Source organism: Schistocerca americana, chromosome 3, assembly GCF_021461395.2.
Source record: "Schistocerca americana isolate TAMUIC-IGC-003095 chromosome 3, iqSchAmer2.1, whole genome shotgun sequence".
NCBI classification, from domain to species: domain Eukaryota; kingdom Metazoa; phylum Arthropoda; class Insecta; order Orthoptera; family Acrididae; genus Schistocerca; species Schistocerca americana.
In genome coordinates, this window is record NC_060121.1 from 175,530,609 (window position 1) to 175,552,285 (window position 21,677).

A 21,677-nucleotide genomic window follows, 5' to 3' on the forward strand; every position below is an offset into this window, starting at 1 on the left:
ATATTTGTGCTCTTTTTAACATGCAGCTCACTCCCACCCAGCAGTCTATCGGTGCAAGTCGCACATACCCATCCACTCCCAGTTATCCTTCCTTACTCACTCATTCAGTCCAAGCCATTGTCATTATCTCTTTGTGTCTCTCTGTTATTGTCTCTGTCACTGCTACAGTCCTCTTTCAAAAAATGGTTCAAATGGCTCTGAGCACTATGGGACTCAACTGCTGAGGTCATTAGTCCCCTAGAACTTAGAACTAGGTAAACCTAACTAACCTAAGGACATCACAAATATCCATGCCCGAGGCAGGATTCGAACCTGCGACCGTAGCAGTCTTGCGGTTCCAGACTGCAGCGCCTTTAACCGCACGGCCACTTCGGCCGGCTACAGTCCTCTTTGTTCTGTCCTACTACTACAGGCTCCTCTCTTTGCCATCGTCTCACTCGTGCTGGCTCTTAATGCTAACATTTCATTCCTTCCTTCCTACTCCTTCTGTCTCACTATCTTTCTCTTCCTTGCTGTCATTGTCATCTAGTCATTCTCTCATTATCACTGACTCTCACCCACTTTCTCTTTCTCCTTATACTTCCCCCCTCCCCCCCCCTCCCCCCACACACAACACTGTCTGTTTTATTCTGTTCCTAACACTGTTCTTGTTCTGTCACTGTCTATTACTTTCCACTGCCACTGCGTCCCTCTCTTCCTCTCACACTGCAATTGTCTCTTTCGCTCTTTCCATAACACAAACACTGTCTACTACCTTCTAGTATTTATCACTTTTCCATCTCTTTCCCGCTGCCACCATCTTCTTCTCTCTCAGTATAAAAATCGGCGAGTATGTCCACATGCTGAAGTTTTTGGGAAAGCTTTTAAAGTGCTGAGCAAGGTAGAATGAGGCAGATAGTACCCCACTTTTCACTTCGAGTGTTTTAAATAAACAGGAACATATTCGTACTTTTTGTGCACTGATTCGACCATTTATTCACTGCTTCCCTTCTTTTCGCTGCTGCAGCAGGACGTGCAATTCATATGAAAAGAAGTGTAGTGGTCAGTAAAATTTAGATATTTTACTTACGTGAAACGGAAATAACCTCAGTCCGGATTGTATGTGAAAGAAATCAATATTATGAATACATCGGAAAAATTACAGCCATTTGCTGCGCATAGCCATTTCGGAATCCGCGGCTGGAGTTTTTTATCCAAAAAAGAAATTTTTACGGTGTTTCTCGATAACGGATGAAGATTTTTGAAAACAGAATATACTGTTAAAATCTGAGCAATTTTCTGCGGTTATTGTTATTCAGATTTCGCCTCGTAGTGGATATTAATTGTAGACATAGAGTAACTTTGAACCTCTATATCTTGAAAACGGCTAAAGATAGCAACAAAATTTTCAAGGTTGTTCGAGATCCGTATCTTAGGAATACGTCGTACAAATTTCAGGCATTTACTGTGCATAGCTCATCATCGGATGGGTTTTGGTCTGCTGTTGACGGCGAAAACATAGTAAAAAAACCTTTTTTATATGGTTTTACGAGGAACCGCCTCCATAAGTCCCATCAAGCACATAAAGTACAAACAGAACCAAATGCTTGCTCCATCTGTCGAAGCAGGAGGAAGTGTGTAATATTCATAGAGTGACCCTGTACCGTAGTACAGTCACATTATGTACATGTTGGGTGTACAAATGGTCCAAGGGCTACCCAAAACATGTCTTTACACCTATTTATCACCAATGGAGCCCGGAAAATCCGGTGCAAACCGATTTTGCGATTGTGTCTTATATACAGGGTGTTTCACTAAATGTGTTTGCCTCTATGTTACGAAGTAATAGGTGACGGAAATATTTATTGCGGTAAGTCACCATAAGAAACGTTACACTGTCTGCGGGGTTATGAACATAGTTTATTGTGTTATTAAATCCAATTACAGCAAAAAGATACAATTTTTTTAAATGGAACAATAGTTGTTTTTATCATGCACTGGAATCAGTAACAGCAGCTGTGTATACATTAAATTACATTCCTATCACCTTTAGTTTGGGAACTACAATCCTTCAAAGTTTCAGGGGCAGATACCACCCGCTGTTCATAATACATAGCTGTGTGGTGGGTGATGGATGTTCTGCCGGTGGGAAGTTGATTTAAATGAGATGTTCAAATGTGTGTCCATTTTCCTGAATGCACAATGCAATGCGCCTTCTAAAGGATCTGCGGACGAGATGTAACATCACCGCTGTCACGGAGCAACATGCGTCCTCGATGCGTCGTTTTAGATCATCTGGGGATGTGGGCTCAGTGACATAAACATGATCATTTAGATATCCCCACAAAAAGAAATTTAATGGTCTAAATCGGGCGAAATTGCGGGCGACGAATGAGGACCATGGCGCCCCAACCACCTTTCTGCAAACCTGTTGTTTAGTTCTTCCACAACAGCACGAGCAGAATGGGCTGGGTGACCATCGTGCTGCATCCACATATGGACTCTCGTGTGTAGACACACATGTTCAAGAAGACCAGCCAAACTGTCGACTATAAACGCGCGATACAACTCACCTGTCAGTGTGCCTGGGAAATAGTGTGGACCGATGATTTCATCCACAAGGATTTAACACCATACATTAATAGACCACCTAAGTTGACGGTCGACAGGTCGTACCCACCGAGGACTGTCTGCGGCCCAGTAGTGCACGTTATGGCGATTCACTGCACCATAATTTGTGAACGTGGACTCATCATAGAACATAACACCTTGTAGCCGGCCGCAATGGCCGAGCGGTTCTAGGCGCTACAGTCTAGAACCGCGAGACCGCTACGGTAGCAGGTTCGAATCCTGCCTCGGGCATGGATGTGTGTGATGTCCTTAGTTTAAGTTGAAGGGTTGTAGCTCCCAAACTAAAAGTGATAGGAATGTAATTTAAATTGATGTATACACAGCTGGTGGTACTGATTCCAATGCATGCTAGAAACAACTATTGTTCCATTTAAAAAATTGTATCTTTTTGCTGTAACTCTTTGGATAATAACACAATAAACTGTGTTTTAGCTCCGAAGACAGTGTAACGTTTCTTATGGTGACCTACCGCAATAAATATTTCAGTCGCCTATTACTTCGTAACTTACGGAGGCAAACACATTTACTGAAACACCCTGCATATACAGGGTGGTCCAATGATTGTAACCGGGCCAAATATCTCACTAAATAAGCGTCAAACGAAAAAACTACAAAGAACGAAACTCCTCTACCTTGAAGGGGTAAACCAGATGGCGCTAGGGTTGGCCCACTAGATGGCGCTGTCATAGGTCAAACGGATATGAACTGAGTTTTTTGAAAACAGGAACTCCCATTTTTTATTACTTATTCGTGTAATAAGTAAAGAAATATGAAGGTTTTAGTTGGGCCACTTTTTTCGCTTTGTGATAGATGGCGCTGTAATAGTCACAAACATATGGCTCACAATTTTAGACGAACAGTTGGTAAAAGGTAAGTTTTTTAAATTAAGATACAAAACGTAGGTACGTTTGAACATTTTATTTCGGTTGTTCCAATGTACCTTTGTGAACTTGTAATTTCTGAGAACACATGCTGTGACAGCATGATTACCTGTAATGCAATAAATGCTCAAAATGATTTCCGTCAACCTCAATGCATTTGGCATACGTGTAACGACATTCCTCTCAACAGCGAGTAGTTCGCCTTCCGTAATGTTCGCACATGCATTGACAATGCGCTGCCGCATGTTGTCAGGCGTTGTCGGTGGATCAAGATAGCAAATATCCTTCAACTTTCTCCACAGAAAGAAATACGGGGTCTGCAGCTCGTGGTTCCCGGGTTCGATCCCCGGCGGGGTCAGGGATTTTCTCTGCCTTGTGATGACTGAGTGTTGTGTGATGTTCTTAGGTTAGTTAGGTTTAAGAAGTTCTAAGTTCTAGGGGGCTGATGACCATAGATGTTAAGTCCCATAGTGCTCAGAGCCATTTGAAGAAATCCAGGGACGTTAGATCCGGCTGTGGTGTGGTGCTTCGACGACCAATCCACCTGTCACGAAATATGCTATTCAATACCGCTTCAACCGCACGCGAGCTATGTGCCGGACATCCATCATGTTGGAAGTACATCGCCATTCTGTCATGCAGTGAAACATCTTGTAGTAACATCGGTAGAACATTACGTAGGAAATCAGCATACATTGTACCATTTAGATTGCCATCGATAAAATGGGGGCCAATTATCCTCCTCCCATAATGCCGCTCCATACATTAACTCACCAAGGTCGGTGATGTTCCACTTGTCGCAGCCATCGTCGATTTCTCGTTGCCCAATAGTGCATATTATGCCGGGTTACGTTACCGCTGTTGGTGAATGACGCTTCGTCGCTAAATAGAACGCGGGCAAAAAATCTGTCATCGTCCCGTAATTTCTCTTGTGCCCAGTGGCAGAACTGTACACGACGTTCAAAGTCGTCGCCATGCAATTCCTGGTGCACAGAAATATGGTACGGGTGCAATCGTTGTTCATGTAGCATTATCAACACCGACGTTTGTGAGATTCCCGATTCTCGCTCAATTTATCTGTTACTGATGTGTGGAGTAGCCGCGACAGCAGCTGAAACACCTACTTGGGCATCATCATTTGTTGCAGGTCGTGGTCGTGACGTTTCACATGTGGCTGAACACTTCCTGTTTCCTGAAATAACGTAACTATACGGCGAACGGTCCGGACACTTGGATGATGTCGTCCAGGATACCGAGCAGCATACATAGCACACGCCCGTTGGGCATTTTGATCACAATAGCCATACATTAACACGATTTCGACCTTTTCCGCAATTGGTAAACGGACCATTTTAACACGGGTAATGTATCACGAAGCAAATACCGTCATGTTACGTGATACCACGTACTTACTTACGTTTGTGACTATTACAGCGCCATCTATAACAAAGCGTGCTACACGAATATGTAAAAAAAAATGGGGGTTCCTATTTTTAAAAAAAACGCAGTTGAAATCCGTATGACCTATGGCAGCGCCATCTAGCAGGCCAACCATAGCGCCATCTGGTTTCCCCCTTCAAGGTTGTCAAGTTTCGTTCTTTGTAGTCTTTTCGTTTGATGCTTATTTCGTGAGATATTTGGCCCGGTCACGATCAATGGACCACCCTGTATATATCGGCTTTTAAAGCTAGCGGACAAGTTGCAGAGTTTGGACAACGGGATTAGTGGATCTTTCCTCGACAGTTTACAGGACACAGCACATGCCTGGCAACAGTTGGAGTCGGCGCACCTGTTCGACGGCGGTGTGGTCGTTGTAGTCGTGGTGGCCCGTCCAGAAGCCTAGGTGCGACTCGAAGCCGCGGTAGGTGGGCGTGTAGACGCGGCGGTAGTGGCCCAGGTGCCACTTGCCCACGATGTGCGTGCGGTAGCCCAGGCCCTGCAGGTACTGCGGCAGCAGGCGCTCCGACAGCGGCAGCCCGCGCGGCTCCGCGCCGAACAGCACCGTGTGCTGCATGCCTGCAAGACACGGCGCGTCTCAGCTCTCACCACACCCGGCTCCTGGACTATTGCAATGGTTATCTCTTTCAAATTGGGTTCTAGATCTTGTACCCTATTGAGATATCTAAAACAGAAATGTACATTGTATTGCTGATTTCAAAAGTTCTGCACAAGATAAGACAGAACTGAAGAAACTAATTTATTTTACAAAATATCTTTACAGGCTCAGATGGAAGCCCAGTTCTAAGCAAAGAAGGGAAAGCAGAAAGGTGGAAGGAGGATATACAGGGTGTTCCAAAAAGGTACGGCCAAACTTTCAGGAAACATTCCTCACACACAAATAAATAAAAGATGTTATGTCGACATTTGTCCGGAAACGCTTAATTTCCATGTTAGAGCTCATTTTAGTTTCGTCAGTGTGTACTGTACTTCCTCGATTCACCGCCAGTTGGCCCAATTGAAGGACGGTAATGTTGAGTTCGGTGCTTGTGTTGACATGCGACTCATTGCTCTACAGTGCTAGCATCAAGCACATCAGTACGTAGCATCAACAGGTTAGTGTTCATCACGAACGTGGTTTTGCAGTCAGTGCAATGTTTACAAATGCGGAGTTGGCAGATGCCCATTTGATGTGTGGATTAGCACGGGGCAATAGCCGTGGCGCGGTACGTTTGTATCGAGACAGATTTCCAGAACGAAGGTGTCCCGATAGGAAGACGTTCGAAGCAATTGATCGGCGTCTTAGGGAGCACGGAACATTCCAGCCTATGACTCGCGACTGGGGAAGACCTAGAACGACGAGGACACCTGCAATGGACGAGGCAATTCTTCGTGCAGTTACGATAACCCTAATGTCAGCGTCAGAGAAGTTGCTGCTGTACAAGGTAACGTTGACCACGTCACTGTATGGAGAGTGCTACCAGTTGTTTCCGTACCATGTAGAGCGTGTGCAGGCACTATCAGCAGCTGATTGGCCTCCCCGGGTGCACTTCTGCGAATGGTTCATCCAACAATGTGTCAACCCTCATTTCAGTGCAAATGTTCTCTTTACGGATGAGGCTTCATTCCAACGTGATCAAATTGTAAATTTTCACAATCAACATGTATGGGCTGACGAGAATCGGCACGGAATTGTGCAATCACGTCATCAACACAGATTTTCTGTGAACGTTTGGGCAGGCATTGTTGGTGATGTCTTGATTGGCCTCCATGTTCTTCCACTTACGCTCAATGGAGCACGTTATCATGATTTCATACGGGATACTCTACCTGTGCTGCTAGAATATGTGCCTTTACAAGTACGACACAACATGTAGTTCATGCACGATGGTGCTCCTGCACATTTCAGTCGAAGTGTTCGTACGCTTCTCAACAACAGATTCGGTGACCGATCGATTGGTAGAGGCGGACCAATTCCATGGCCTCCACGCTCTCCTGACCTCAACCCTCTTGACTTTCATTTATGGGGCATTTGATAGCTCTCGTCTACGCAACCCCTGTACCAAATGTAGAGACTCTTCGTGCTCGTATTGTGGACGGCTGTGATACAACGCCATTCTCCAGGGCTGCATCAGCGCATCAAGGATTCCATGCGACTGAGGGTGGATCCATGTATCCTCGCTAACGAAGGACATTTTGAAAATTTCCTGTAACAAAGTGTTTGAAGTCACGCTGGTACGTTCTGTTGCTGTGTGTTTCCATTCCATGATTAATGTGATTTGAAGAGAAGTAATAAAATGAGCTCTAACATGGAAAGTAAGCGTTCCCGGACACATGTCCACATAACATATTTTCTTTCTTTGTGTGTGAGGAACGTTTCCTGAAAGTTTGGCGTTACCTTTTTGTAACACCCTGTAGAGGGTTTATACAAGGGCGATGTACTTGAGGACAATATTACGTATTTGGAAGAGGATGTAGATGACGATGAAATGGAAGATATGGTACTGCGTGAAGAGTTTGACAGAGCACTGAAAGGTCTAAGTCGAAACAGGAGCATAAAACATTCCATTACAAATACTGACGGCCTTGGGAGAGACAGCCATGATAAAACTCTACAATCTGATGAGCAAGATGTATGAGAGAGGCGAAATATCCTCAGACTTCAAGAAGAATATAATAATTCCAATCCCAAAGAAAGCAGGTGTAGGCAGTTGTGAAAATGACCGAACTATCAGTTTAATAAGTCACGACTGCAAAATATTAACACGAATTCCTTACAGACGAATGGAAAAACTGGTAGAAGCTGACCTCGGGGAAGATTACTTTGGATTCCGTAGAAATATTGGAACACGTGAGGCAATACTGCCCCTACGACGTATCTTAGAAGATAGCTTAAGGAAAGGCAAACCTACGTTTCTAGCATTTGTAGACTTAGGGAAAGCTTTTAACAATGTTGACTGGAATACTCTCTTTCAAATTCTGAAGGTGGCAGGGGTAAAATACAGGGAGCGAAAGGCTATTTACAGAAATCAGATGGCAGTTATAAGAGTCGAGGGTCATGAAAGGGAAGCAGTGGTTGGGAAGGAAGTGAGACAGGGTTGTAGCCTATCCCCAATGTTATTCAATCTGTATATTGAGCAAGCAGTGAAGGAAACCAAAGAAAAATTCGGATTAGGTATTAAAATCCATGGAGAAAAAATAAAAACTTTGAGGTTCGCCGATGACATTGTAATTCTGTCAGAGACAGCAAGGGACTTGGAAGAGCAGCTGAACGGAATGATTAGTGTCTCCAAAGGAGGATAGTGGAATGTAGTCGAACTAAGTCGGGTGATGCTGAGGGAATTAGATTAGGAAATGAGACACTTAAAGTAGTAAAGGAGTTTTGCTATTTAGGGGAGCAAAATAACTGATGATGGTAGAAGTAGAGAGGATGTAAAATGTAGACTGGCAATGGCAAGGAAAGCGTTTCTGAAAAAGAGAAATTTGTTAACATCGAGTATAGATTTAAGTGTCAGAAAGTTGTTTCTGAAAGTATTTGTATGGAGTGTAGCCATGTATGGAAGTGAAACATGGACGATAAATAGTTTGGACAAGAAGAGAATAGAAGCTTTCGAAATGTGGTGCTACAGAAGAATGCTGAAGATTAGATGGGTAGATCACATAACTAATGAGGATGTACTAAATAGAATTGGGGAGAAGAGGAATTTGTGGCACAACGACTAGAAGAAGTGATCGGTTGGTAGGACATGTTCTGAGGCATCAAGGGATCACCGATTTGGTATTGGAGGGCAGCGTTGAAGGTAAAAGTCGTAGAGGGAGACCAAGAGATGAATACACTAATCAGATTCATAAAGCTCTAGGTTGCAGTAGTTACTTGGAGATGAAGTAGCAACCACAGGATAGAGTAGCATGGAGGGCTGCATCAAACTAGTCTCTGGACTGAAGATCACAACAACAACATTTAGTAGTGATTGGGATACAATGGATGATCAGCTCATCACTATTCACACTAACCGACGCTTGAGATCGTGTAAGAAGCGACACCATGGGACAAGAGTGATTTCAAGTGAAGAATCACGCCGTAACTTGTGCACACGTGGCCCGTGGTTTCCATACTAGGGAAGGCTGCGAATTTTATCGATCTGAACTAACCTTGACGTAGGGCTACGCTACAGATCAGTCTGTCATCACAACCAGTATTTCAGGAGGGAGTGGTGGGGAGGGGGAGGGGATGGAGGAGAAATGTCACACTCTAGCCAAACGTTTACAGTATCTTTTGTGCGTTTCATAACGAACTACTAAATCATTTCTAGAAACGGCACTTTGTGTTTGGAGTTGGTTGTTTACTGTGCGGCAACTGGCTTTCGTGTGCAGTGTAAACATGAACTGTGTTGAAGCTATTTTAAATGCTAACAGAAAAGCAGGGGCAGCGTGGAGGGTAAAAATCGTAGAGGGAGACCAAGAGATGAATACACTGAGCAGATTCAGAAGGATGTAAGTTGCAGTAGGTACTGGGAGATGAAGAAGCTTGCACAGGATAGAGTAGCATAGAGAGCTGCATCAAAAAAGTCTCTGGATTGAAGACCACAACAACATCTTTACAGGCCTTAAATACGAAGTGCGCCAAATAAAAGTGGCCCGGAGAACAGAGTTTCAGGGTACACAGCAGAGGATTGGAAATACGATACTAACCTGATTATACCAGATGTTGAAACCGATCATCATTTTTCTCTTGGCCTTTTTGTGCCTTGGTCAGCAAGTTGCAGAAAGCTGATCGAAGGTGGTCTGCTGGAATTGCTGCAGTCTCATCCGAGATGCAGATGCTAGCCAGTCAGCAGGTTGCGCTGTTGCATTTGACAATGAACGGCACCCGTGCAGTGTCCTCAATACGTCGCAAGTGCAATTCGGGGTGAGAAGAGTGCTCTGTGTAGTCGTGAGTGCATTATGTTGGAGCCAAGTGAATTCGAACGTGGACAAATTGTTGGCGCTCTTATCGTGGGTGCTTCCGTAGCCAACGTATCCAAAGTGTTTCGTATTTCAAGAGGCACCGTATGGAACATGTATACCACATGCAACGAAAGTGGAAAAACAGTGAAATAAAACAACCCTTTTGTTTTACTTTCCTGTTTTGAAAGTTCCGTAGTTCCAATGGTATCTAACAAGTGATTTCGCGTAATACATTAAATCTCATAAAATTTATTATTCCATTTGGTTACTAGTAGGTCATGCTTGTCCAAAGTATGTTCGCAATATTTTGTATTTACAAATTAAGCCATAACTAAGAAAATTTAGGTTAGCATTGTTATTTTTCAGTATTTTGTATAACATGATGTACATCCCATGTAAAAGTCTTTTCTATTGTACACGACAGTTTCGGCATAAAATAAGCCAGATTTTGTGGATAGTTACTCATAAAACTGTTAAACTTTTGATTGTTAATTTAATAAATATACACTGTAGTTTTGTTGACTTGATTGTTAACAAACGTATAAATAGGAGGAGCACAAGACTCAAGAATGGACAGTTGGAGACAGCTTTGAGACGCAACCACTGTGTCGCACGTTTGTGCAATAATGTAATTGTTGTAATACAGTATTGTGATTATATAACCTGTTATGTGGAGTGGGCTCCCACTAAGAAGAAAAAAATGGTTCTGAGCACTATGCGACTTAACTTCTGAGGCCATCAGTCGCCTAGAACTTAGAACTAATTAAACCTAACTAACCTAAGGACAGCACACACATCCATGCCCGAGGCAGGATTCGAACCTGCGACCGTATCGGTCGCTCGTCTCCAGACTGTAGCGCCTAGAACCGCACGGCCACTCCGGCCGGCCACTAAGAAGAGATGGTGCAACTTGTCATAAATAAACCACTATAAAAACGACATGGCACCTGGATTATTTCATGGAATTCACGTAACTTGATCCAGTTAGCACATGAAATGGACCGAGGCAACGACTACTTCAGCAGCAGCAGGAAGCAGATTACTCCGAGTTACATCGAACTAAAATACGTATAAGAAATCAACTGAACTATATAAGTGTCACTGCAGAACTAATTACTACAGTGTAATGTTTTGGAAACTGTTCTAGTAGTAAACATTTGCACTTGTCTCAAAGTAATTCTTTGAGTGGTGGAGGCCAATGTCATCAGTAAGAAACACCCCCATGATCACACTTTTCTTGATGTCTATGGAACACAAGAACAACAACCAATTTTTGAGGTTTTTTGTTTAAATAAAATAACCTCTATTCGATGTTGAAAATTTTCGCCCCAGCAAAATTTCACTGTCTTCCCCATGTAACAATTAATTTCGTTACAACAGATAAATCGCAACACGGACGGAAGTGTTTATTGGCTGATGATGGATGGCGGTTATTGAAAAGGACTGCAACGATAAATAAGAGAATGGCAGCTGCAAATTTCACTGCAGAACTGAATGTCACACTCGTGAACCCTGTCAATACCAAAACAAGGCGAAGGGAGCCCCCTAAGCTGGAAATTTCAGGGAGAGCCAGAATTCCAGAACCACAGTTCAGTGATGGAACTGCTCATAACACGAAAACGTGGCACCGAAGCCATAAACGTTCACTGTGGAGCAATGGAAGAAACCCGTTCGATTGAATGAGTCTTGTTTCACATTGTTTCCATCTTCTGGCAGTGTTTACGTCCCATGAGTGAAATATGGCGGGAGTTCGGTGATGATTTGGGCCTTCATATCGTGGTATTCCATGGGCCACACGGGTACTCTGCAAGGTCGCGTTACTGCCAAAGATTATGTGACCATTCTGAGTGATCAGGCTCATCCCATAGTACTGTGTTTGTTCCCCAGTAGTAATGCTTTGTACAAAGACGACAGACCCCTGTTCATACAGTCTGCATTGATCAGGAGCACGAGGATGACATCTCCCTGGCCGCCGCAGTAACCATTTCTCAATATTATGAAGCCTTTCTTGTCTGCTGTGGAGATCTCTGTTCACCTCCATCATTCTTATCTGAACTTACCACCATTTTATAGGAAGAATGGTGTAAGAGTCCGGTATTTATCCTTTCCGAGACGATTAGAAGCTGTTTTGAATGCCAACGGGTTTCCTACACCCTTTTAGCCAGGGTAATGTGTCATGTTTTTAATGTATCCTTACTTTTGTCCAATCATTGTAGGTAAATGCATATTTACAGAATTAAAACATAGAGTTGTCACAGGTTTTTTTACCACACATTTTTAACAAATAGGGTGATAAGTAAAGTAGACACTTTTGTGTTATCAGTTCACACTACACCTTAAGTTTAATCATAAGCGATACAGATAAATGAAAATATTCTATGAACACCATTAAAAACTACACATTTTCCCTGTACTATTAATAAAATTAACAATCACTTTATAAATGGGATGTATGTAACAAATAAAATATAAGAAGCTCATTGAGAGAGGTGGTATCTCATATTCACCAGTGTCGCCGGCCGGTGTGGCCGTGCGGTTCTAAGCGCGTCAGTTTGGAACCGCGTGACCGCTACGGTCGCAGGTTCGAATCCTGCCTCGGGCATGGATGTGTGTGATGTCCTTAGGTTAGTTAGGTTTAAGTAGTTCTAAGTTCTAGGGGACTGATGACCTCAGTAGTTAAGTCCCATAGTGCTCAGAGCCATTTTTGAACCAGTGTCTGCAAACACTCCCATCTTTTACAGACAAATTTGGGACACGAAAACAAGATATGATTTACGTCAGCTTGTGATTCAGAATCACATTCACATACAGGAGAACCGTAAATGTTGATTCTCTGCAGATGCAGAGGAAAAGAGACATGGTTAATCCGAAGTCGAATGATGGTGGAAATCGCTGATTGGTTAAAATGAGCCACTTTAAATCGAGGACAGTTCCTATATGTGGCGCTTAGGTCGCTGAAACCTCAACTTCCTCTCTGTTGCGGATGCCAGCATGGGAATGCACCCACAGCAGACAGAATGTCTGACGCTTTCGTTTACAGCGAACATGTTTCAGTACAACATTCAATATATAACGACTGCTTATTTTTTTTCACCTGGTGGTGCTGAATGTTTTTATCGAGACTGTGAGTACGACACGATTAATATCTTTAAGATGGCAGCTGAAGATACAAATTTGAGGCTGTAAAAATCGCCACTGGTTCCACCGTTGAAACTGAAGTGGTGTTACGTAGTTTGAAGGCTTTACTGACTTCGGTCTGAGGGATTTCTTCAATGATCAGAGGATAAATCAATGTTTGACACCTGCTGGCGATTAAGACTGCAACGCCATGAAAGCGACATGCTGCATAATTCCAACTGTCATGAAGTGAATTATGTTCTTGGATAAATAACTAAGAGTGACGCCATTTACATTATGTATGTAACAAAAGATTAAGCAACAAATTTCTCATTCAGTATTGTCATTTGAATGTTGTTTCTTTACGAGAAATTTACATCTCCATCTCCATCTAAATACATACTGCGCAAGACATCACTCTGTCCATAGCGGAAGGTATCTTGCGCAACTACTGATCTTTCACTTTCCTGATCCTCTCGCAACTGGAGCGATGGAGAAACAACTGTCTTTGTGTTCCGCTTGACCCCTGATTTCTTGTATCTTGATTTCACCACCCCAATGTGAGACATACGTTGGCGGCGGTATAATCGTTTTGCGCTCACCCGCACATGTTAGTTCCCTAAATTATCTCAATACTGTTTCGCGAAAAGAACATCATCTTCCTTCCAGTGTTCCCATTTGAGTTCACGGAGCATTTCCGTAATACTCGCATTATCATCAAACCTATCACTAACAAAGCTAGCAGCACACTTCTGAATTGTTTCGATGTCTCTCTTTGATCCGACTTTAAGGATATCTTAAACATTCAAGCAGATATCAAGAATGGGTTTCACTAGTGTTCTGTATGCGGTCTCCCATATAGATGAGCTACATTTTCCTATTCACCATTCGCCTTGCCTACTACGGACTTACGTGCTTGTTCAACTTCATATCGCTTTGCAACATTACGCCTAGACATTTAATCGACGTGACTCTGAAGCAAGACACCACTAATACTGTACCCGAACATTACAAAATTGTTTTTCCTACTCATGAAGTTACATTTTTTTCGCATTTAGACCAAGCCGTCATTCATCGCACCAAGCAGAAGTTCTGCCAAAATCATCTTGCATCCTCCTGCAGTCATTCAAAGACAGCATTTTCCGTACACTATTGCGTCATCAGTACCTGTTGGAGGTTCGAGTCCTCCCTCGGGCATGGGTGTGTGTGTTTGTTCTTAGGATGATTTAGGTTAAGTAGTGTGTAAGCTTAGGGACTGATGACCTTAGCAGTTAAGTCCCATAATATTTCACACACATTTGAACACATTTTGAACTCGTCATCAGTAAACAGTTGTTGATATGCTGCTCTCCTATCCATCAGATGTGTTTATAGAGGACAAGAGCGGTCCTATCACACTTCCCAATGGGCGGTTCTGAGGACACCTTTGTCTCCGACGAGCACTCGCCGTATAGGATAACGTACTGCGTTCCGCTAGTTAAAAAGTCCTCAAGCCATTAACATATCTGAAAATCTATTTCGCATGCTCGTTGACAAACTGCACTGTGTCACTGTCTCAAATGCTTGTAAAAAATCTAGGAATGTGTAATCTGCCTTTTGCCCCAGATCCATGGGTCGCAGAATATCGTAACAGAAAAGGGCAAATCAGTTTCGCGCGAGAGACGCTTTCTAAATCCGTGTTCATTTTGCATAGGAAATTTTCCCTCTCAAGGTTCAAATGGCTCTAAGCACTATGGGACTTAACCTCTGAGGTCATCAGTCCCCTACACTTAGAAGTACTTAAACCTAACTAACCTGAGGACATCACACACATCCATGTCCGAGGCAGGATTCGAACCTGCGACCGCAGCAGCAGCGCGGTTCCGGACAGAAGCGCATAGAACCGCTCGGCCACAGTGGCCGGCCCCTATCAAGGAAAATTATTATACACTGATGGGAATAGAAGCAAATCCAAAAAGTAATTAATGTAGACTAATGAAATTTCGGAAATACATTTCTCTAGGCAAGACATTTAAGTGATTAACATTGTAAGATCGCAAGTTAAAGTAAGTGCGAGATGAGCCATTGCAAGTGTGAAATGCTGGGACATTCGTAACCGGTGTAGTTGCCTAAATGTTGAATGCAAGCATGCAAATGTGCTTGCATCGTGTCGTATAGGTGACGGATGTCAGTTTATGGGATGGAGCTCCGTGTCTGTTGCACTTGGTCAGTCAACAGTCAGTTAATGCTGTTTGTGGAAGACGCTGGAGTTATCGTCCGATGATGTCCCACGTACACTTGACTGATATGGTGATCGAGCAGGCCAAGGCAACATGTTGACACGTCGGGTTACGACAACAGTATGTGGGCGAGCGTTATCCTGTTGGAATGCTGTTCACGAATGGCAGTACAACAGATTGAATCACCACATCGACGTGGAAATATGCATTCATGGTACACGAGACAGCAACGAGGGCGCTCCTGCTTTCATACGAACAGACAGAGGCCCACAACTGGCCTTCTAACCAACACACGGCCACCACGGGCGCCGAGGCAGAGCAGCTTTTATCAGAAAACACAACAGACCTCCACTCTGCCCTCCAATCAGATCTTGCTTCAAATCACTGAAGTCGCAAACGGTGGTGATTTGGGGTCAGTTGAATGCACGCTACAGGCCGTCTTACTCGGAGCTGTCCTTGAAGTAACAGATTTGTAAATGTTCGTTGTGTCACTATGGCGCCAACTGCTGCCAAAATTGCTACTGTAAACGTAGTGCGATGCACCACAGCCGTACGCCGAACACGTCGTGCTTCCCTCCAGGTAGTGCCACACGGACATTCAGAGCCCGGACTTCTTGCAACCGTACATTCTCGTGACCTCCGCTGCCAGCAATCATGTAGAGTGGCTCCATTCCTGCCATGTCTTTTCTGCAACATCATAGAAGAAACATCCAGCTTCTCGTAGCCCTATTACACGACCTCGCTGAAACTCAGTGACATGTTGACAATGGCTTATTTCTCGCCTTAAAGACATTCTTGACCTAAATCAACTCACTACGTCCATTCTCAAAGGTAGTAACTCTACGGACCGTTACAGCGTATATTTAAAGCAAACGTGATCTGTATCGTCACAGTGGCGTTACTAGCGCCACTCTTATGCCACTAGACATCATCTTTCAAATGTAGAACCACATCTGCCTATTTTCATTTATGTCATCCGACTCCTTCTTGGCGATGTGATTTTTTTTTTCCATCAGTGTATGTCAACTTGCAATATGCTCAAGAATTCTGCAGCAAAGCGACTTTAAGAAAATCAACTAACGACAATTTTGAAGTAAACATCCTGGCTCATGTTCACGGTTTTTTGCTCGAGTATCATGTCGTTTATTGGAAACCCAGAATCTACTATGTAGGAATCAACATGAATTCCGGAAACAGCGATCGTGTGAGACCCAACTCGCTTTATTTGTTCATGAGACCCAGAAAATATTAGATACAGGCTCCCAGGTAGATGCTATTTTTCTTGACTTCCGGAAGGCGTTCGATACAGTTCCGCACTGCCGCCTGATAAACAAAGTGAGAGCCTACGGAATATCAGACCAGCTGTGTGGCTGGATTGAAGAGTTTTTAGCAAACAGAACACAGCATGTTGTTGTCAATGGAGAGACGTCTACAGACGTTAAAGTAACCTCTGGCGTGCCACAGGGGAGTGTTATGGGACCATTGCTTTTCACAATATATATAAATGACCTAGTAGATAGTGTCGGAAGTTCCATGCGGCTTTTCGCGGATGATGCTGTAGTATACAGAGAAGTTGCAGCATTAGAAAATTGTAGCGAAATGCAGGAAGATCTGCAGCGGATAGGCACTTGGTGCAGGGAGTGGCAACTGTCTCTTAACATAGACAAATGTAATGTATTGCGAATACATAGAAAGAAGGATCCTTTATTGTATGATTATATGATAGCGGAACAAACACTGGTAGCAGTTACTTCTGTAAAATATCTGGGAGTATGCGTGCGGAACGATTTGAAGTGGAATGATCATATAAAATTAATTGTTGGTAAGGCCGCTACCAGGTTGAGATTCATTGGGAGAGTGCTTAGAAAATGTAGTCCATCAACAAAGGAGGTGGCTTACAAAACACTCGTTCGACCTATACTTGAGTATTGCTCATCAGTGTGGGATCCGTACCAGATCGGTTTGATGGAGGAGATAGAGAAGATCCAAAGAAGAGCGGCGCGTTTCGTCACAGGGTTATTTGGTAACCGTGATAGCGTTACGGAGATGTTTAATAAACTCAAGCGGCAGACTCTGCAAGAGAAGCGCTCTGCATCGCGGTGTAGCTTGCTCGCCAGGTTTCGAGAGGGTGCGTTTCTGGTGAGGTATCGAATATGTTGCTTCCCCCTACTTATACCTCCCCAGGAGATCACGAATGTAAAATTAGAGGGATTAGAGCGCGCACGGAGGCTTTCAGACAGTCGTTCTTCCCGCGAATCATACGCGACTGGAACAGGAAAGGGAGGTAATGACAGTGGCACGTAAAGTGCCCTCCGCCACACACCGTTGGGTGGCTTGCGGAGTATAAATGTAGATGTAGATGTAGAAAATGAATGAATAGGCGCGTGTCATGGTCCGAAAGCCACACATAAAACACCCAAGAACCACATACAGCCTGAACGACACCCCCTCCACACCTAACGGGTTAAACGCCTCACCGGGCCGGGAGCGCACTCGACGCCTTACATAATTTGAAGAGAGGAAAAATGGTGGCTCTTCGGACCGCAGTACACACGTATACGGCTACTGTTGAGTTTCTGTGTTGTTTGGCCCACTGAAGACGAGCAGTTTCATACTGAGGCGAAAAAAGTCATGGGATACCTCCTCATATCGTGTCGGACCTTCTTTTGCCTTGCGTAATCAGCAAATCGACGTGGCATGGACTCAAGAAGTCGTTGTACATCCCCGAAACATAAATGCATGTTGCCTCTATAGCGGTCCATAACAATGAAAGAGTTGCCGGTGCAGCGTTTTGTGTACGAACTTACCTCTCGATTACATCCCATAAACTTTCAGTGGGATTCATGTTGGGCGGTCTGGTTTGCCAGATCATTCGATCGAACTGTCCAGAATATCCTTCATAGCAATCGCGAACATTTGTGGCCCGATGACAAGGCGCATTGTCATCCATAAAAATTCCATGGTTGTTTGGGTACACGAAGTCCACGAATGCCTGAAAATGGTGCCCAAGTAGTCGAACATAACTATTTCTAGTCAATGATCGGTTCAGTTGCACCAAAAGTCCCGGTCAGTTCCACATAAACACGGCCCACACCATTATGGAGCTACCACCAACGCGCACACTGCCTTGTTGACAACTTGGGTCCATGAGTTCGTGAAGTCGGCGCTGCACTCGGATCTTACCACCAGCTCTTACCAACTGAAATAGGGATTTTCCAGGAGCCCTGAAGTAGCAACCGAGTGGCACATGTACATTGCTTCACTAACTTGACGTACTTCAACGGTACCAGTTCTACACTATATACAGCGCTCCAAAGCGACCAGTATACTCATTTAAGGGGGTAAGCGCTTGGATGCAGATGTAGAGGTGGCTCCTGCGCGACTCACCCGTATGGATGGGGTGCTTGCCGGTCATGAGCGCACTGCGCGACGGCGTGCAGATGGCCGTGACGTAGTAGCGGTTCAGGATGACCCCGGCGTACGCCAGCGCGTCGATGTTCGGCGTCGGGATCTGGTTCGAACCGTGGAAGCCCACGTCATTGAACCCCTGTCAAGGAAAGATTTCTCTGTAGCACAAAACACTGTTATTACAGTAACGTGTTCCTTAAAGCCCACAAAAACAGAACACTGTCACTTTTTAAGTAACGGACGGGCAGCACCAAAGATTGCGGTTGGTCACAACAACTGTTGATGCAGTTGAACTATCAGTTAGTTAAATAAAGATAATCGCAAATATATTGCTCACAGGCCTAATTTTGAGTAAATGAGCTTGTAAAAGTGGAATACATGGAAAGAAACTCGCCTTCTGAATACAGTTAGCTTAAAATCATGTATTTTATATTAAGTGAAAAGAAATTGGAAAAAAGTTGCTAACATATGGTGAAGAACTAGCTACAAAACTATTTGTGACTAGCTGACCCGGCGACTCTGTTCTGTCTTGAAGCCAATAAATAATCAGAGTTTGGATGTTAAGTTCAATTTTTTTATTAGGAAATACAAATAAAAAAATTAAGTATTTTAATGATTCTTTATTCTTTATGTTTTCTGGTGCATAGCTTCCACTCTTCAATTAAGTACCTTGTGATACACGACATTTTTTGTTTTATTATCAGGCGCAAGAACAAACAATGCAGATGTTCTTCCGATCCGTGAACATGCGACATATAACTGACCGTGTGAAAACATGGATATTGAAGATTTAAACCACAAACTTTCAAGACATTTTACATTGTTTGGTTTTGTTTTACAATAAAAGACCAATTTCACTGCCGGCCGGACTGGCCGAGCGGTTCCAGGCGCTACAGTCTGGAGCCGCGCGACCGCTACGGTTGCAGGTTCGAATTCTGCCTCGGGCATGGATGTGTGTGATGTCCTTTGGTTAGTTAGGTTTAAGTAGTTCTACGTTCTAGGGGACTGATGACCTCAGAAGTTAAGTCCCATAGTGCTCAGAGCCATTTGAACCTTTTTTTGGAACCAATTTCACTACTTATTACAAGGAAACGATTAGGAGTTGTTTGTGTAGATAAAATTGGACAAATGACTGGCAAAAGATTTTAAATAATTTGTCTTCACCCCTTTATAATTATCAGTGATCGGATTAGGTAGTGCAATTTGGAGTGAATGACCTCAAACATTATGCTTAATATAGATAAGACGTGGGGCTGCGGGACTCTTGTTTTTCAAGAGTATATTTTTCTGATGTGACAATATTTACAGTTACTCTTACATATGGGAAAATTCTTTTTTAAAATAAAACATATTGTCATTTTCAATCAACTTAAAAAAAAGAGGTTACTCAATTCAAAATTTTATATTTTTTAAAAATATTTGTTCGTGGTTTAGGCTCCTCCGCCAAAGAATGCATTGCCAACCGAGCCGTTTCACGGGCTGCCACACTTTGCTCTTGTGACTGATAAGCACGAAGTCGAGCCATACTAACGCGGCGCCCTTCACGGGCAATTTGTTGTTCTTCTCAGTCCTTTCATTCACATTGCTTTGTATCCTTCTTGAATTATTCGCATTGGTCGCGGCATTGTTAATGATGATTCAAAGAAAATACAGATTATTTCTTTAAATTTTTAATTAATGATATACACTCCTGGAAATGGAAAAAAGAACACATTGACACCGGTGTGTCAGACCCACCATACTTGCTCCGGACACTGCGAGAGGGCTGTACAAGCAATGATCACACGCACGGCACAGCGGACACACCAGGAACCGCGGTGTTGGCCGTCGAATGGCGCTAGCTGCGCAGCATTTGTGCACCGCCGCCGTCAGTGTCAGCCAGTTTGCCGTGGCATACGGAGCTCCATCGCAGTCTTTAACACTGGTAGCATGCCGCGACAGCGTGGACGTGAACCGTATGTGCAGTTGACGGACTTTGAGCGAGGGCGTATAGTGGGCATGCGGGAGGCCGGGTGGACGTACCGCCGAATTGCTCAACACGTGGGGCGTGAGGTCTCCACAGTACATCGATGTTGTCGCTAGTGGTCGGCGGAAGGTGCACGTGCCCGTCGACCTGGGACCGGACCGCAGCGACGCACGGATGCACGCCAAGACCGTAGGATCCTACGCAGTGCCGTAGGGGACCGCACCGCCACTTCCCAGCAAATTAGGGACACTGTTGCTCCTGGGGTATCGGCGAGGACCATTCGCAACCGTCTCCATGAAGCTGGGCTACGGTCCCGCACACCGTTAGGCCGTCTTCCGCTCACGCCCCAACATCGTGCAGCCCGCCTCCAGTGGTGTCGCGACAGGCGTGAATGGAGGGACGAATGGAGACGTGTCGTCTTCAGCGATGAGAGTCGCTTCTGCCTTGGTGCCAATGATGGTCGTATGTGTGTTTGGCGCCGTGCAGGTGAGCGCCACAATCAGGACTGCATACGACCGAGGCACACAGGGCCAACACCCGGCATCATGGTGTGGGGAGCGATCTCCTACACTGGCCGTACACCACTGGTGATCGTCGAGGGGACGCTGAATAGTGCACGGTACATCCAAACCGTCATCGAACCCATCGTTCTACCATTCCTAGACCGGCAAGGGAACTTGCTGTTCCAACAGGACAATGCACGTCCGCATGTATCCCGTGCCACCCAACGTGCTCTAGAAGGTGTAAGTCAACTACCCTGGCCAGCAAGATCTCCGGATCTGTCGCCCATTGAGCATGTTTGGGACTGGATGAAGCGTCGTCTCACGCGGTCTGCACGTCCAGCACGAACGCTGGTCCAACTGAGGCGCCAGGTGGAAATGGCATGGCAAGCCGTTCCACAGGACTACATCCAGCATCTCTACGATCGTCTCCACGGGAGAATAGCAGCCTGCATTGCTGCGAAAGGTGGATATACACTGTACTAGTGCCGACATTGTGCATGCTCTGTTGCCTGTGTCTATGTGCCTGTGGTTCTGTCAGTGTGATCATGTGATGTATCTGACCCCAGGAATGTGTCAATAAAGTTTCCCC

General features: G+C 44.4%; 1 protein-coding gene across 1 annotated transcript in view; it reads right to left on the bottom strand.

Moving 5' to 3' along the window:
- The window catches only part of LOC124606335 (arylsulfatase B-like), a 335,977-nt gene that overhangs the window by 66,271 nt on the left and 248,029 nt on the right, over positions 1–21,677 (bottom strand). The window contains exons 4-5 of the mRNA XM_047138318.1: positions 18,599–18,758; positions 5,281–5,507 (exon numbers count right to left, since the gene is read on the bottom strand). Of these exons, the coding sequence (XP_046994274.1) occupies positions 5,281–5,507; positions 18,599–18,758 (387 nt within the window). The remainder of the gene's footprint in view (positions 1–5,280; positions 5,508–18,598; positions 18,759–21,677) is intronic.